A 17645-nucleotide genomic window follows, 5' to 3' on the forward strand; every position below is an offset into this window, starting at 1 on the left:
TGCTTAGCATCCAGGAGACCCCTTACCTCTAACCAGGAAATTACTCTATATCAGGCTGTCAGTTCTCTATAACTCTCGTATCCATTTCTCCTTCACCAGGGTTTATCCCCATATCTGTTTCTCTATGACCAAATGGAAGATGATTGTAAAATGGGCAGAAATTTAGAGAGGTTGCCCATATTGGTCCTGCAAATACCAAAGAACAAATCTGGACCATCCTAACTACCCCCTCCAATTTTTACACAGGATGGATCCTTCCAACTCCACATTCAAGACACCTGGGACACTGACAAACTGTATCATAACCTGGTCATCAGGCACCCAGTGGGCACAGACAAAATATAAAGAGTGAACACCCCACTCTCCCAGCATCTATGTATATAAAAAGAAAATGTGATCCAATGTTCATCAAAGGTTCTTACCTCCCTAAAGTCTCCTCTCTTGGGTGACACTGATCCAACCTCTCTGTCCTTGTGTTCACTCTATCTCATTTCAGACCTTAACCTCCACATAGCATAGCAGCTACTGAATAACATTGCCTGGCCACTTTGGAGAATGCTGCTTGTGTGTCCCTCCTGGATCAAACTCACAACCATCATTGATGGCCGCACTCAACTGCTCTGAGCCAAGTACCACTATCACTCTTTGTCTCTCTGACATTTTTCTCTGATATCACAGACAGCTTTAACTCCTCAGGAACACGCTTTGTGGGCACACTGGATTCAGCAGACTGCAATAATCCTTAACCCTTAGTCTACCACACAGCCCCTATGCCCAAACATTCCCAATGCCTCAATTCTCTGCCGCACTCATTTACTGCTGGTCTGGGACTTGTGCCCTGGTGTTCCTTTTTCCAAAGTAGGGATGGTATCCAGTGAAGAACTCTTGCCAATTCCCATCACAGGGTTTTAGTGGCACAGCATGACAGATTAGTGACTCAGGTTCTACTCTCTAGCAGTCCTGGATATTGCCACTGGTGTCACCACTGGAACAGCGGGACTGACTACTTCCCTCACTGTTCACCACCAGTTTTCATCTAAGTTTATCCAGGATCTCCATTTGGTGGCTCAGACCATCCTTATTCTCCAGGGCCAAGTAGACTTACCAGCTGACACGGCACTACAAAATTGGCAAGGATTAGATATATTAATAGCATAGAGAGGTGGTCTTTGTCTCTTCTTCAGGGAAGAATGTTGCTTCTATGTCAACCAGTCAGGTTTAGTAAAAGATAAGATCCGACAACTCCAGAGAGATCTCCAAAAATGTAAGAAACAACTTGAGGCCTCTGGCCAGTGGATCATTTACAGTCCAATATGGAGCTGGATCCTACTCTTCTTAATCCCCCTTCTCCACCTTTTCATAACCCTACTAGCTGTACTCTGCCTTACAAACTTCTCTAGATTTCCTCAACAACAGATCCAAAAGATTTCTAACCAGACTTTTAATCAGTTGCTATTATAGGATTCCTGGCCCCTAGCTATGGAACCAGAGGCCTGCAGTTCACTGATATTGTCCTGATGGTGAAGACCAAGCTTGCCCTAAGGTCTGCAATGTCCCCATTCAACAGGAAATAGTCTAATGATAATGTCATCCCCTTCTCTGACCCCTGATTGTTTATCAACAGTAAACAAAAAAGCGGGAATGTAAGCCACTGGAGGCACTCAAGCGGCCAGGCCCTGCCCCTGAGGACCTCCAACCCCCAGGCTCCACCCACAGAACATTCTAAGGGCCATATTGGTTGGACCCAACCCCTTGCGATGCAGGTGGCAAAGCTCCACTCTACTGAGTAAAAAGCCCAAGACTGGGTTACAAAATCCCACCAATCCCTGGGCTTGCCCCAAGATCAGGCAATAAAATCCCACCAATCCTAGGCCATCCAGGAAAGCTCCACCCCCAAGAAACCCTATATAAAGCCTGCTTCCTGCTTCTCTCCTGAGCAGAGGTAGCCACTCTCCTGTGTTTTTCCCCAATAAATCTCTTATGTGAGGTTTGTTGTGTGGTGTGACTTTGTGGTATTCCTTGGCCCCTTTGTAGTATTTCCTTTCCCTTTAGAGCTCTAACACTTACAGGAAGGACTAAGAAAAATCACTTCAGGGAACTGCAACTCTTACCTGGCTGTATAAGAGTAAGGCAATAACTGCAATAGAATAAGTTAACTGCACCATTTATTGATGATGGAATCATATTGGAAAACAATCACAAAAAAGTCTTCTGAATTATTTGCTTTACTAAGTGAGACATCTCTTTGAAGTACAACTTCCAAAGGGTTGTCAAATATGTCAGTGAGGAAGACTTTGACCGTATATAGAGACAGCAGTGACGTCATGAGTTCTACCCCATATCATATTGTGTAAGGGTGAGGTGGTGTTTGTTTCTAATACCTGTTTCTCAATGATGAACCATATTTTTTGCTGGGTTTTGTGGAATAGATTTGCTCACACTGAGTTGTATGGAAGCTATTTTTGGTCAGTAGGTGAGCACTTGCCCCTGGCTATAAGTGAAGGTGATAAGCTGTTTTGCTTCTGAACATAGAAAGGTCTATTCAGTAGTATGCTTTTTCGGTGAAGCTTCTTTTTGGTTCTTGGTGTCTTAATTTCTTCCTTTGGATTTTCAGGAAAAGACAGGGGTATGGGAGAAACTGGCACAGGGGACCTTGATGGGAAACATTTTGTTGAGACCACTTTAGCCAGTGGTTGAGTTGCTTGGGTTGTAGTAGGCTTGGGGGGGAGTTCCTGGCAAGGGTTTAAAACAGAGTTTTTGGAATTCTTAAAGTCATCATGAGCAACAACGCTCTGTTTTGCAGTGGATGAACATTTTAGCAATGGTCTAGAGTTCAACTTACATTTGCCAGAACTGTTCCAGTTCCATTTGGAATTACTTTGTTCTGGTTTGCCAGAACAGGAAATGTTTTTTCTCTTGTCTCGACTCTTATCTACATTAGGGGTCTGTAGAGTCAATGTGTCAGGAAGCTTTGGTGGCCTGGCTTTCAGTGCAATGGCTTTAGAGGAAGAAGGTCGTTCTGCCATTGAAAATACTGAGAAAGTGCTTTGTAGCCTTGGCTTCTCTTTTTGTATGGTCATATGTTGTAATCTTTCCAGTTCCAACAAACGAATTATTAGCCGTTCAATGGAGCTTTCCGGAGGGTCTGCTACTGCCTTCCATGTTTCACATTTTGAGAAGGCAAATCTGTGCAAGTCCAGAGTGTTGAAAGGAGCAGGGAGAAAATCAGCATATATGGACACTCCGTTTGCTTCCTCTGTGAAAGACCTCTCCACATGTTCTATTGCTTCTGGCTTTAAGTTCAGGTCCATCTTTTTAAAATAGCTGAGCGAAGAGTCATTCATTTTCTCGTTTTCTGATAAGTCACTTTCATCTGTGAGATTGTCTTCTATACTGCCATTTCTGTATTTGAAATTCCAGTTCTCATTTCTGTCCCTAAGAAAGTCTCCGTCAGCATAGGGCCAGCAGAGACCTGTTGGCATTGACTGGCCAGGATAAGGACTCACTTGCTTGGTGTCTGTCAAACCCTGAATGTTTGTAAATGAGTGGTTTAGAGTGAAGAGCCTGGAACTACTGGATGCATTGAAGCCAGTTTCCACTGAAGATTTTTTTAATTCCCTTAAACAAACAAACAAACAAACAAAAAAAGAATTAACTAGAGGCCTGTTGACTAGAATCAAAATGCTATTAAATGATGAGGCTGGAGAGATGACTCAGCAATTAAGAGCACTTGCTCTTGGAGAGGAGCTGGGTTCTCAGTTCCCAGCGCCCATATAGTGGCTCACAATCATTGATAATTCTAGTTCCTGTGGATCCAATGCCCTCTTCTTACCTTCATGGATACCAGGTACTCATTAGACACACATCCATACATGCAGGCACACATACTAATATGTAAAAAAAAATCTCTAAAAATAATATTGTTATGGTGGAGGTTCCACCCAAGCCCCCTCCCCTATTTCCCTCCAAACCCTGCTGCATTTCAGAAAGCCTGCCAAATGATGACCCCACCCATAGAGGTGCTCAGAACCACTCCCACAGGGTATTTAAACTGCTCCCCAGAAAACAGATTCGAGATTGTCTGGTCTCTCTTGTCTCCCCTCTGGGGGGCTGGAAGGCTATTTGGAAGTGTTGTAGCCATTAAAAGTGGGCTTTTCTAATTCAGTTTGATTTGGTCTGATTTGGATTTTTGCATTGATGGAGAAGCTTATGGGATACAGAAACTTTTCAAATATTAGTAACCTTTATCAAAGATAGGTTAATGTTTAATTCCCAATAGCATTCATGTATGCAGCTACCTCTAAAATGTTAGTTTCCAAGTATACTTGAATTAGATGCAACTACATAAATGTCTTAAGGTGTACATTCAAAAACTGATGGGCAACTCTTTGTGCAAGCACAATTAAGCCCACGATGATAACTTAAAATGACTAACTGTTGTTTTTTGTATGCACTTAAAGTGGCTAAGTATCTATGAATAGGTTACCAAGAATGGCTGCCTGTAGCTTTGAGTAGCTCTGAAATTACAGTGAAACACTTACTGACCTCAAAGCAGATGAAACTTTTAAAGAATGTATGTAACATAACTTAAGACAAAGACTTCTATGTTAAACAGTGTGTTTAAAAAATATTTTAGCAAACAATGAACTCAAACAGTATATGAAATAAAATTCATCCCAGAAGTAGTCCCTGGTAACTTTCTTCTTATGATGCCCTCTTAAGAGTAATATTTCTAGGCATTATATTAATACTGAAAAAGTAAAACAGAAAACAGGGGCTGGGGGAGCCAGAACATAGGGCATTGGGTTTCTGGTTAGGTTTGTTTTGTTGTTTGCATGTTTGCTTATTTTAAAGATAGCTAGAGGGCAGGTAGCAACAATGCCCACCTATAGACCTAGCTATTTGGGAAATTCAGGCATTGAGACAGCTTGAGCCTAAGCATTTGAGTCTAGCCTGGACAGCAGTGACAGAGAGACATCCACACACAGTATCTTCCCTCACCACACTCCAAAATGAGTATCTTTAATTTCCACATTCACTGGTAGAGAGTGGTTAAGTCACACACCTGTGAGTACTGGAACTTCATGCTATGTCTTAACCACTGCACCATGCTGCCCCACTTGGTGCTTGCTCTGGTAAGATGCAGTGCTCTTCATTTGACCTCTGAGCTGAAATTCTTGTTCCCAGAGGCGTTCCTTCTGGTAAAGCAGGCTTTCCAATCTCCTTCAGCACTGCCAGGCCATTAGGACTAGTTTCTACAATTCCCTATTGTCTTAGTTGTCTCCTTGAGCTTGAACAGAAGGCAGGCTCTACTCTAGGGTTCATGCAGGAAGTGTTCTGACCAGGGAATAATACTCACTCCCTGGTGAACCACTCTATAGTTACACTTGTATTAAAGAGGAGTAGAACTCAAGATGGCCATTAACTAAAAATACTTCATGTGTAAAGTGACATAAAGCAGTGCCCAGTGAAAGGTCTCAATCACACGTTACTTATCTGAATTCCAGTCTGGCTGCTAACACACAGTGAAATGAACATGAAAACAAGAATTCAAACCTAGCAAAGGTCTGACAGGATACTGTCATGACTGAGTTTTCATTCAGCTATGTCCACATCCTGCGCTACCACCATTAATGTGTGACTTTGGCAAGTTTCTTAACTCTCACCCTACCCAATGTCCTGTAAAAGAGGAATTCTGGCAGCAATCTACCTTGTTGACTTATAGGAGAGTTAGATGAGTTTATATGTATGGAATTAATAGTTCCTGGCATAGAGAATTGTACTTTGTGTCACATTTCCTTTCCCTCCAATAAGAAGCCCAGCTCAATCCATCTAAGCCTCACTGTAAGGGTTCAGGACAAATACCCTGGCTGTTTCGTGCTATCTGTAGCCCTTGCTATTTTAGAGTGAATTTCTGTAACTCCCTATTATTTGCATAGGATACCTTTCTTCCTCATTATGTTTAATTTTTGTATCTCACGTAGTTAGCAGGTATATTGAAATTTATTTCAGTGTAATTCCTGCCGGGTTTGGTGGCACATACCTTTAATGCCAGCTCTTGGGAGGAAGACCTCTGAGTTCCAGGGCTGCCAGGCCTACACAGTAAGACCAGACCCTATCTCAAAACAATCAATATGTAGATATTTTTCTTACCTGCTATCCATGGTACTTCCTTTATTGACAGGAGAACTCCATAGCTGAAATACCCCTTGGTTACTGTTCTGCTAATACAAAAAGTGCACATGGTGTTTAAAAGCTTCAAGAATTTCAACAGCAGTAGATGAAGAGAGAGAGAGAGAATGAGGCAGAAGTTGCACCTGCGTTCTACTGTGAGCATGCTCTGATATGATCAGCTGCAACACCAGCAGTTCTGCTGTAACTTCCTGATGGTTCTACAAGGCAGCAGGTGATTTGAATACAACACAGCCCTGTTTGCTATTCATGTTCTAAGTAAAGTCCAATGTACTCCCAACTTTCCGTTGTTTTCGGCACTGTTAATGAGACTTAGATACCACTGATATTACCTTTACAGTTAAACATTTCACATATTAATATAAAGGGTATACAGAAAGATTATTTTGTCTTCAAGACATTTTAGAGCCACATATTACTTTCCTTTTGATAACAACCAGAAAACTGTTTATTACTGCCAAGTTCAATTTACAACATTGTTATACTGAGAGAAGTTAATGTAAAAATCTTATTTTTCTTGCTTTTGTGGTACCGGGGGTTGAAAAGGGCCTTGAAATACATGCTAAGCAAGCACTCTCCCACGACGCTCTATCTTCAGCCACATTTTCATTTCACTAAGTTGCCCAAGCAAATCCTGAACTAACTGTACCATAGGCATCCCTCTGAGCCACATCCTCCCAAGTACCTAGCTTTACAGGCCTGCATTACCAAACCCATCCAAAAACAGCAATTAATGACCAATTTATAGCCCTGTAAAATGGCAAAGGTCTTGACTTGTTTAAAGAACTCTCTGGAAATAAAATTTCAAGTTTAACCTTGAGAAAGAAAAAAAATTGAAAGAACATGCAAATAATTTTCAAGTAGTATGTTTTATGAGTTACTTTAAGCCAACATCCTTACCTTGTTAGTTTTGCCTGAAAGAATGTATATGAAAAATGTCAATTAATAGTTATATAAATAAGTTAAGAATTGAAATCCTTTAAGCTGTGCGATTCTTGTGGTATAATATACACATCCAGGGCTTCTCACTACCTGCCACACCATCCTTTCCAGGCAAAAGGCTTTCATTTTCAGCAAGGGGTTCTTCGGAATCCAAGTTCCACGAAGAGAAATTCTAAAAACAATATTCATTTTAAAGGATAAAGTTTGCAGTGGTGTTTAAAAGTCCAAGTATACCATTTTACATATTCTCTGGGTAAAGGCTGACAGAGAGCACCCTCTCTCGCCACCTCTGCAGAGGCAGTCAGCACATCTCTGAGGAGCCTGTGGCCTCCTCTTACCAAACCATTACCAGCTTGTTTGGCGGGAAATGGAGAGGAGTTTACAATATATGGTTTTGTTAAAAAAAAAAAGAGTGGCATAGGGTTTTCAATACTGGCTTTTAAAATATAATGAAACATCCTGTTCAGTGTTTCACTGGCATGGGACGGCTCATCCATCAGCCTTGTGCACTGAGTGCCGGACCTGACAGCCTGTAGAATCTTCCATCAACCACAGACAGGAAAGCTCCAATCCTTGGGTTATATTCAATGCTAAGCATGTCACTGCTTATTCTTGATTTCAAGTGTTAGGAAACACATAGAAAATATTCCAAAGAAAGACAAAAATAACCGAAAAGTGCCAATATCTACTATTGGGCAGATGTTCTGGGAGAAAACTAGGGTGAATATAGAAGGTGATTCCACTACTTCCTTCCAGAAAAGAGTGACAGGGTGCTTTATCTGAGAAAAAAACTTTTGCTGGTGAATCTCTAAGCAAATGAAATGTTAGGTGTTACTAGGCAGCATCTCTGTACAGTGGAAGATGAAATACACCTCAGTGCAGGGTGAAGATTTAATTTACCCACAGAGAGCTTTCTCCTGGTAGGGTGAGTACTTGGGTGTGTAAAGGTGGCTGCAGACTATCCATCTCTAAGAATTTTCTGCAATCTAGAGTAGTATAAATAAGGTCAGCCTCCATGAGAACCAAGTAATTGAGGGTGGAGAGTATAACTTGGTTTTGGAGCACTTGAGTATCATCCCTAAGGTTTGTATTTGGCCTTAATGCTGGGCAAAAAACGTTATAGCTTCTAATTGAAGAAGTTGAGGGTGAGGGACGGTGAGGTGATTCAGGGTTAAGAGCACATCCTGAGGACTGCTAGCTCTCAACTGTCTGTCACCCCAGTCCTGAGGATCTGACACCCTTTTCTGACCTCAATAGGCACTGTATGCCTGTGCTCAGGCATACACATATCCATAAGAATACAGCTTCTCAGCCAGGAGTTGGTGGCACACACCTTTAACCCCAGCACTTGGGAGGCAGAGGCAGGAGGATCTCTGTGAGTTCAAGGCCAGCCTGGTCTACAGAGTGAGTGCCAGGATAGGCTCCAAAGAGAAACCCTGTCTTGAAAAACAAAAAAACAAAAACAACAACAACAAAAAACCAAAAGCAAAAACAGAAGAAGAAGAAGAAGAAGAAGAAGAAGAAGAAGAAGAAGAAGAAGAAGAAGAAGAAGAAGAAGAAGAATTACAGCTTCCCTTCAAAAAGACGAAGGTGAGAACCAGCTATTGACATTTTGAAAGGAGCCCAGTGGATACTCAACCACTAAGGGGAAAGCGCGGCAGAAACTGCTCCCAGAGCAAAAGCAGAGAGTTATCCCCACAGTAGGACCCTGGAGCTCTGGCCCTGCCACCTAAAGTTTCAAATTCAGGAGCACCACTGTACCTCCTGAGAGATGCTTGACACATGTAGGTTGGTGCCACAGTTCTCATCGTTTTTCCTTCCCATTTTGTTGGAGCTGCTCTTCTGTCCCGTTGAAGTCCTGTATGTTGTAGAACAGGCACACTTAGGAGAAGGTTTTTCATTTATGTACAAAGAAGCCTGAGTTTTGTTAAGGAAAATGCTTAGAAGGGTTAGAAGTGTAGCTCAGTGTCAAAGACCTTGGGCCCTACCCCCCATCAGCAGCAGCAGTATCCACCAACCACAAAAAACTTAGAAAGCAGAAAAGGGACCCATGTAACCTTAAAAACAATGGCAAGCCAGACTGACACCAGGCAGAGACAAAAATAAATGGTAAGATCTGGCTGAGGTTAGATGTCAGATAAGATGTAAGACAATTGGGGGAAAAATACAGTGAGCTATCTCAAATTTAAAAAACAGGTTCCAAGCCTGCTTTTAGTTCTTCAAAACAAAATGTGCCCCACCTGCACTTTACACATAGGCAGGGCAAGAATCCCATGCCTATTTCACTAAAAGACTCAGAGGGCCAGGCATTTTCCAATGCCAAACTATTCAGTGTCTCAAATCTCCTGATAGTATTTCAAATAAACATACTAGATACAGAGCTGTACCTTAATGCAATCACTGGATTAAGGTTTGGACAAGTAGAAAAATTACAAGCCACTGCAGTAGCCAGTAGCTAATGGTTTACAAAGAGTTGTCTTCAGGGAATATTTATAGTTCAGGTAGTTTAAGAACCAACAAACTACCTGGTCCATTGCAATATACATGCAAGACTCTGGGGCTGAAAAATGCAGAAAGCAGCAGGCTGCTAAGAAGTGAGGCACCATTAGGATCACTCAGATGTGTGCTCCCCAGTAAGGCACCACACCCTGAAGAAGGCCTGGAAACAGGGAAACCTTCAGTGACCTCGGTCCAGGGTCTGCAGCCTTAGCTTCCCGTGGGCGGGGAGGCAGGTCACCCTTTCCTCCTGGCTGTGCCGGGCTTCGTGGCCCAGGATGTCAAGTAGTCCTTGAGGGTGGCTTGGGCTCTTACTCGTCCGCCTCGAAGACCCACGTGTCCTGGCCTGCGTCCCTGGGCACGGACTCCTCGTGCTGCCCCAACAGCTCAGCGGGCGCCGGCTGGACCTCGGCCTTCCTGCGGCGGGAGGACAGGGAGAGGGCGGCTGCGGGCCGCGGGCGCCCCGGGCGGGGTCGCACCCGGGCCAGGCCGGGCCGCGAGAGGCCGCGTCGCCTGGCAACTACCTCGGAGCGCGGCTGCCCTCGCCGCTCCACGTTCCACCCAGGCCGGAGTCTCTTGAAGTCTCAGGGACGCCAGAGCCGCGGTGCCGCTATCTCAAGCCCCACCAGCCCTGCGGGCAACCCAGCCAACCTGACATCCCCAGTGCCCACCCGCTGAGGGGTCCCTGCTCCTCACTGCCTTCTTTCTCCCAGGCTTCCCTGGCTTTGCTAGTCCTTGTCAGCCCACTGGGAAACTTCTGGAGTCTTTTAGCTCACTGCTGGTCCTTCTCAGGCCACTAAACTTTCTGGGACCTTTCAGGCCTTTTAGGGCCTCCTTACCCTTTCTCCATTGCTTTCCTTCCCAAGGTTTTGGGCTTTCTAGCCACCCGTGGGCCTTCTTGACCCTGGTGAGGCGCCACAGAGCTTCTCGGGGCGGGGTTGCGGACTCTTGCTGTGGCCAGTAGGCCTGTGGTACCCAGGTCATGGCCCACAGACCTCCATTCCAGCATCTGTTCAAATAATATCCCTAGCCCACCTTTTTTTTTTTTTTTTTTTTCCTGTCTAGGATACGTTTATATTTTTTGTAACCCTGAATGAGCATCTCTTGCCACCTCCACAAATTAAGTGGAAAAGAGAGAAATAATATATGTAAATTACATATACTATAACTGAACTTTCATGTAAGTGCCTTTTACCAGAACAGTTTGGTATAGGGAAAAATTTTAAGAGCCACTCTGTATATAAGTAAATGACTACTAAAAGTGTCAGCATAATAAAGTAATGGCATTTGAGGGGTTTTGTTTGTTTTGGTTTTTGATTCAGCATTTCTCTCTGTAGCCCTGGCTAGTCTGGAACTCTCTGTGTAGACCAAGCTGGCCTCAGATCAGAGAGATCTCTGCTCTGGTGTTGCTGAGTGCTGGGATTAAAAAGACACGCCACTATATCCAACTTTGAGGAGAAAAAAAAATTAAATTGTTTGTTGATAATACTTTGTCTGACTGAACACCAGGCCTTAGACTCAAGTTCTGAAAGGTTCAATAAGCATTGAACTACACTGCCTCTTTAATGTCTGTAGGAGCGGGAGACCTGTCCCGTTCATCTTCTAGAAAAATACGTATATATTTATATAACAAACATGATGTTTCAAAGATCTTTGATTAACTCCCCAAACCCACCCAGTAAATGTCTGTCTTCCTCTTTTGCATTTAGTCTGTTCTCCCCCACCCCCAGAAAAGTTTAAAGAAGCCCTTCCTGCCTACCTTACTCTCTATATCATAACCCTTTGTTTACTCCTTTGTGCAACTCACAGTCTTGTTTATGAGCCCTGTTTACTTGTTGTCCTTAAAAATCACCTGTTTATCCATAGTAGTAAGGGATGGGTCTTGCCTGCCCAGTTCATCATGTTACCCATCTCACTTAAAACTGGGTGGGACCCGTAGTAGGGGTACAATCAACCGACGAAGAGAAAAACTAAGGTCTGTGGAGGCCTCATTCCCGGCAGGTTTCTTGGAGGTCTAGGTGCTTCCCTCCTTCAGAGTATTTTCTGTCCTGTAGCTCTGACATACAGCCTTGTCGGATGTTCCCTCAAGGCCTGAAGAAGGAAATCTTAATTCTTCAGTCTAGCTTGAAGTGATTGCTTTCACATTTCCTCTCTAACTCCTTGTACTTGTCAATCATGTTAGATAATTGCACAATTTTGCTGAGCTCACCCTTTTATCAGCTCTTCTGTTTTGTTTTTAACCTGCAGGATTAAACTGGAGTCAAATTGTTCTAGCTCACTTGTCATCCTTCCTGACTGCTGAGGAAAAAGAAACACCTATCCACTCACTCCAAGGTGCTATTTTGGGTTGTGTTATAGTGATTTGCATAAGTCATTTATTAATGTTATAATTTTTCATCAAAAGATGTGTATCTCTTCTACACTTTGAAGACAAGATCTACCCTTATTCAATCTAGCAGAATGTCAGGCAGATAGTAGTAATTCAGAAAATGCTTGAATTAATTTAATTACTGCCAAATAATAATTGCCAGAATACATGACATTTTAAGGGTGCCAGCCATACTGCTGAACATTTTATATGAATTACCTATTTAATATTCTATTCAATGAAGCAGTTACTACTAGCTGTTCGTATTTGTAACTGAGAAACTTGAGCTGTAAATATATTAAGTGACTGTTTTCAATTTACAATTACTTAAAAAATGGTGAGTTGGGGTTCATGAACTCCTAGCCAATCTTTTCTGGAGTATATGTAGCTGGAAATTTTTCTTCTCTCTCCTCTGGAAACAGAAATTATATGTGTACAGATGTGTGTTGTGTTTGTGTAACATTCATGTGTCTGGCTTACTTGGTCTCGTTTTCTCTGGTTCTGCCTTTTCCTTTGAATGAGAGAAATGATAACAAGCCTTGGGCGAGGAACTTAAGAGAGTTCAGTAAACCCACCTTAGCTTCTCTTCTTTCGGCGGAGATGACAATAATGACAGAAATATACTATTGTGGAAAGCACCTCAACTTACATGTCTTTATTGCCCTGGGCTATGCAAAGAAAAGCCAAGAAGAAGATTTCTTAGTAATTCTTCAGAGAAAAAAATTTCCATTTCTGCCTGTCTCCCGGTGCCTTTCATATTTTGATACTCACCTTTTGGGGATGTATGACCTCAGAATCTCCTTCAGCAGGATGATGTCAACATTTTCACGAAGTTGATCAACATTTTCTAATTAACAATACACATTTTTTTTGTGATGCTTAAATAAGATACTACATTGGAGGTTAGAGAAATGGCTCAGCAGTTAAGAGCTCTGGCTGCTTTTGCAGAGGACACAGGTTTGATTCCCAGCACCCACATGGCAGTTCACAACTGTTTGAACTAACATTTGTACCTTTCATTAGTAGCTGATTCTCTTCGTCTCAACTTAGGGTTTTGGTTTGGTTTGTTTGTTTGTTTGTTTGTTTTGAGACAGGGTTTCTCTGTGGCTTTGGAGGCTGTCCTGGAACTAGCTCTTGTAGACCAGGCTGTTCTCGAACTCACAGAGATACACCTGCCTCTGCCTCCTGAGTGCTGGGACTAATAGTGTGTGCCACCACCTCCTGGTGGGTTTAGTTTTTTTTTTTTTAATCATTAATCATGAGTATCCCAGCTTTCTTGAGCCTGTATAATTCCTTTTAAAGAAACATGAGTAAAATGATTTTACTTTGAAGGATTTCTTTTTTCTACTTTAAAGTGTTATTTTAAAACTCAACCTTTGCCTGGAGTAGTGCCACATGCCTTTAATCCCAGCACTTGGGAGGCAGAGGTAGGTGGATTTCTGTGTTGTCAAAGCCAGCGTGGTCTACAGAGTGAGTTCCAGGACAGGCAGAGCCACATAGTGAGACTCTGGAAAAAAACAAAACAAAACAAACAGCAACAACAAAATTAACCTTTAATGTTTGTCTCCTTAACAATACTATCTTATTTGGGAAGCTACTATTTTATTCCAAAAAAAAATAATACAAGGAATTTTGCTTCAAATCTACTTATTCCTACCGTGGACAGTAGTGATGTATTTAAAAACATCTCCCCAAGCAAGAGAAGCACTCGCCTGATGAATCCCACCCACAATCGGTGCTGGTGGTACAGCTGGTGCTTTGAACACATTCTCAGTCACGTGGTTCCTATTTTATTTTGCTCTTCCTGCTGGACCTAACCCCTGGGTTTGCAGTTTCTCCTAAGCCTTCTGGTTCTCTGGATGCTGGTACAGAGCTGTTTTCCTGGCCATCTGGGATGAGCTTACTTTGAGTTTGCGTCTACTTTTCAATAAGGACTTACTTGCTGGAGCTAGGGCACGTGGAGCTGGGATTCTCTTTCTGGCAGTTGGGGCTCTCCCACCTCAGCTGCTGTGAGCCAAACACCCTCTTTAGGACGCTTCCTTTGAGAAACTTGGAGATCATCTTCTCTCTCTGAACGTTGCTGAACACTCTTCCTTCTGGGAGCCAGCTGGCCTTGTCAAATGCACAGCTGTGGCTTGCTGGCAGTGGAAGGTGCTCCGGAGACACAGGAGCCCTCTTTGAAACAACAACAAAAAAGAAAGGGGTTTGCCTGTTACCTACAAGCTAGCTGTAAGTGAAGACAAACAACCCCAGGTGCTGCCCTGCCCTGCCCTGCCTTGCAATGCAGGATCAAGTTAGTTAATAAGGCTGGTGGCAAGGCCTGAGCAGCCACTGGCCAGAATGACAACTCACTCTCTCCTGCAGCAAGGCAAAGGTTCTGGGCACAGCAGAATTCTCTCATCAAATACATGGTTTGAGAAGGTGTTGATCATTGGAGGGAAGAATTGGAAATAAGATTTTAAAACACAAGCATTCGTTGCATCTAGACACAGAATTACAGGCTACGCCCTTCCTAGGAGCTTGGACAAAGATCATCAGGCTAGTTGTCAGCAGTATGTGGCCAGTCTTCCTGCCTCACTGAACTCACACCCTAAAGTTCTTTCTACCACAGTATGCTTAGAAAAAAGCAAATGACAGGCTGGGTATTGGTGGCACAAACCTTTAGTCCCAGCACTCAGGAGGCAGAGGCAGCCGGATCTCTTATGAGTTCGAGACCAGCCTGGTCTACAAGAGCAAGTTCCAGGACAGCCTCCAAAGCCACAGAAAAACCCTGACTCGAACCCCCCCCCACCAAAAACAAACAAACAAACAAACAGAAAAAAGCAAATGACAATGGCTGCTACAAGTCTCACTTATTGTTAAAAAAAAATCCATCTGATGGTTTGTTTCTTGACAGTTCTTTTCCTTTTTAACGCAGGGCTTCTCTATTTAGACCAGGCTAGCCGGAAACTCACAGGGTCTGCCTGCCCTTGCTTTCTGAGTGCAGGGATTAAAAGCCACCGGGCTTAGCCTATGTCTACTTTCTTTATCCATTCATCTGTTGATGGACAGCTAGCCAGGCTTATTCCCCTAATGATGAGTATTGTTATAGTGCTCTGAAGAACACAGGTACTCAGGTGTCTCTCCGGCACAAGGATCTTATTTACCTTGAATTACCCAGAAGTGGATGGTTGGCTGTATACTAGGTCTGTTTTTAAAGCTCTGGCTGCATGGCAGTCCTGTTTTTCTCCATGACAGTTGTCCTTGTTTCCATTTTCACCAACAATGAAAGAAGATTTTTAAGTTCCCATCTCTCTGCCTCCTTGACCGCATTTGATATTGATGTTTGATATTGTTTTCCGTGTTTAGGGTTTTATTCTATTTTAAAATTTTGATTATTTTATGAGTGTTTTTTGCCTGCCTGGCACCTGTAGAGGCTAGAAGAGGGTGTTGGAACTCCTAGAACTGTAGTTACAAATGGTTGTAAACTGCCCTGTGAGTGCTGAGACCCAAACCTGGGTCCTCTGCAAGAGCAGCAAATGAAATGCTCTTAACTACTTAGTCATCTTCCCAGCTCCTATTTTGTCTTCTTGAAAATAGTCAATTTTTTCCCCCAAGGGTAACTTTTAGCAATCACCACCTGGTTTCAGCCAATGCCCATAGCTTCAGATACTATGAACATCCCATCAAGTGCTACTTAGAGTGACAACTTAGAATATATTGTCAGTCAGGTATAGTTGTGTACACCTTTAATCCTAGCTTTCATTAGAAAGAGGCAAGCCAATCTCTGTAAATTCGAGGCCGTCCTTCCTAGTCTACTTATGGAGGTCTAGGCCAGCCAGGGCTACATAATCAAACCCTGTCTTAAAAAGAAAGCAAAACAAAAAACAGCCAAACAAACAACAACAAAAAAAAAAACACAAATAAATAAAACATTGTTAGTCACTAAAGGCAGGCACCATTTAAGAACAAATTCCTATATTAATACAGTTTCAACATGCCATTTTTTTCAGCCCAAACTTTACGAGGCAAGGTAAGCATGCCCAGATGCATTTCTGTTCACTATTTTTAACATTTCAAGCATGTGTTCTACAACCTTGAGCTGAGTAAATGTGCCTATCCTTTTTCCTTCCTAAATTATCACCTGAAACCGAGCATGCTCAAGAATGTGCCCATTCTTAAAGGGCTTTCCTATAGGAATATGTATTAGTTTTTGCAATGAAATCCCCATGTTTTGTTTTGTTTTCCTCTAGGGGGACACTGCTTTGGAAATAACCCCTGTGTTGGCCTGCCATGGGTAGTAAGTCTTTCCCATTCTTTTATTTCTTAGCCTTGCTTGTTCTGGCCTTGTGCTCCCTAGCATACATTATATTTTGTTGCAGTATAGGTCAATTTACAGTGGATAAAGAGCATATTTAAAATATGTTCCTTCACTTTCTATTTATGAAAATGAAGGCTCAGAGTTATGCATTCAACTTTGCTTAGGTGAAAGAAGTCCGGGTATGTGTGTTCTAGTTGCCAACATATTCTGTCCTCCTTTCTCAGTCAACTCCTTTCTCCAGCCAAAAATACTTATGCAATACTGAGAAGTGGTTCCTGTTAGTTCTATAAAATGTTTTAAATGGGTTGATACAGTTTTTGTTTTGTTTTTAAGCCTTCACTTTTTTAGTTTGAAAGTTGAGGACAAAAAAGTGGAATTTCTTATTTCCTGCTTTGGATACAAATGTTCCATAGGTTACAGTGATGTTATTTTAAGGTTTTGGCCAAGGCTTTGCAGCATAGCTAAAAAGCTGGCCAACATGAGCAGCTGCTGCCGAGAGTATATGGCACGTGTTCTCCCCATTTTGCAATGTGGCTTGCAAGCCAGTTAGTTCAACAAGAGTTGAGTAATATGGGGAAACTGGTGCCCTGGCTGGCCAGTGTGCTGACAACCAAGGGGCAACTCTTAACCATGCTATTATTTGCATTTTTATTGCAAACTGGGGAGTGGTTATTGGTTGCTTCTCAGTTGCTCCTTGTTATTTAGTACTTGCATTATCCTCTCTCTGCTCCTTGGTCTACCGTGAAGAAAAACCAGCGCTGAAGAGGTTTTATTTGTTTGTTTCCTTTGGTAATCTGGAAAAGGGAGTAAAAAGCAGACAGTTCCCTTACCTGTATTATTCTGGACATTTCCTTAGTTTAGGACCATATAGCTCTTCCTTGGGTCTACAGGGGCAATGCTGATGTGCCCACTCTCTTTGGGGCCTCCTAGTTCTATGGAGTCTTAATTATGCACACACCAGGTACAAGGCCTCTAGGATGGGAAGACAGCACGGGCAATGTGCACACCAATTGACTTCCTTTCAGGAAAAACTCGATTTTTCTCCTCAGAGCTCATCCATATCCAGACAGGAAACTGGAATTTCTGTGGAAAATCTCTGAATTATTTGGCAGGACACCTTCCATGGGTCAATTTTCTCTGATTTGAAGATCAGAATGAGTTCTGAGGGTTCCAGACCAAGACCTGGGCCATTGTGACACTCAGAATGCAAAGTAGTCAGAGACCAGAAAGTGGGTTCCAGCATCTCCTCCTGGAGATGGCATCAAGCTGAGGCAAAGAACAGTCGAACTACACGCTGGCATGTTTCATGTGCACTACTTCCTTTTCTCTGTTACTTAACAAGTCATC

General features: G+C 42.7%; 1 protein-coding gene across 1 annotated transcript; it reads right to left on the reverse strand.

Moving 5' to 3' along the window:
• Nucleotides 1-2456: 2456 nt before the first annotated feature.
• On the reverse strand, nt 2457-8958 carry Fam217a (family with sequence similarity 217 member A). The gene is made up of 6 exons (XM_027409558.2): nt 8896-8958; nt 7222-7306; nt 7093-7106; nt 6318-6392; nt 6154-6221; nt 2457-3618 (listed from the first exon to the last, which is right to left on the reverse strand). The coding sequence occupies exons 1-6, from the start codon at nt 8956-8958 to the stop codon at nt 2457-2459; spliced, it is 1467 nt and encodes a 488-aa protein (XP_027265359.1).
• Nucleotides 8959-17645: the final 8687 nt, after the last annotated feature.

This window comes from Cricetulus griseus, chromosome 3 (assembly GCF_003668045.3).
Source record: "Cricetulus griseus strain 17A/GY chromosome 3, alternate assembly CriGri-PICRH-1.0, whole genome shotgun sequence".
Classification (NCBI taxonomy): domain Eukaryota; kingdom Metazoa; phylum Chordata; class Mammalia; order Rodentia; family Cricetidae; genus Cricetulus; species Cricetulus griseus.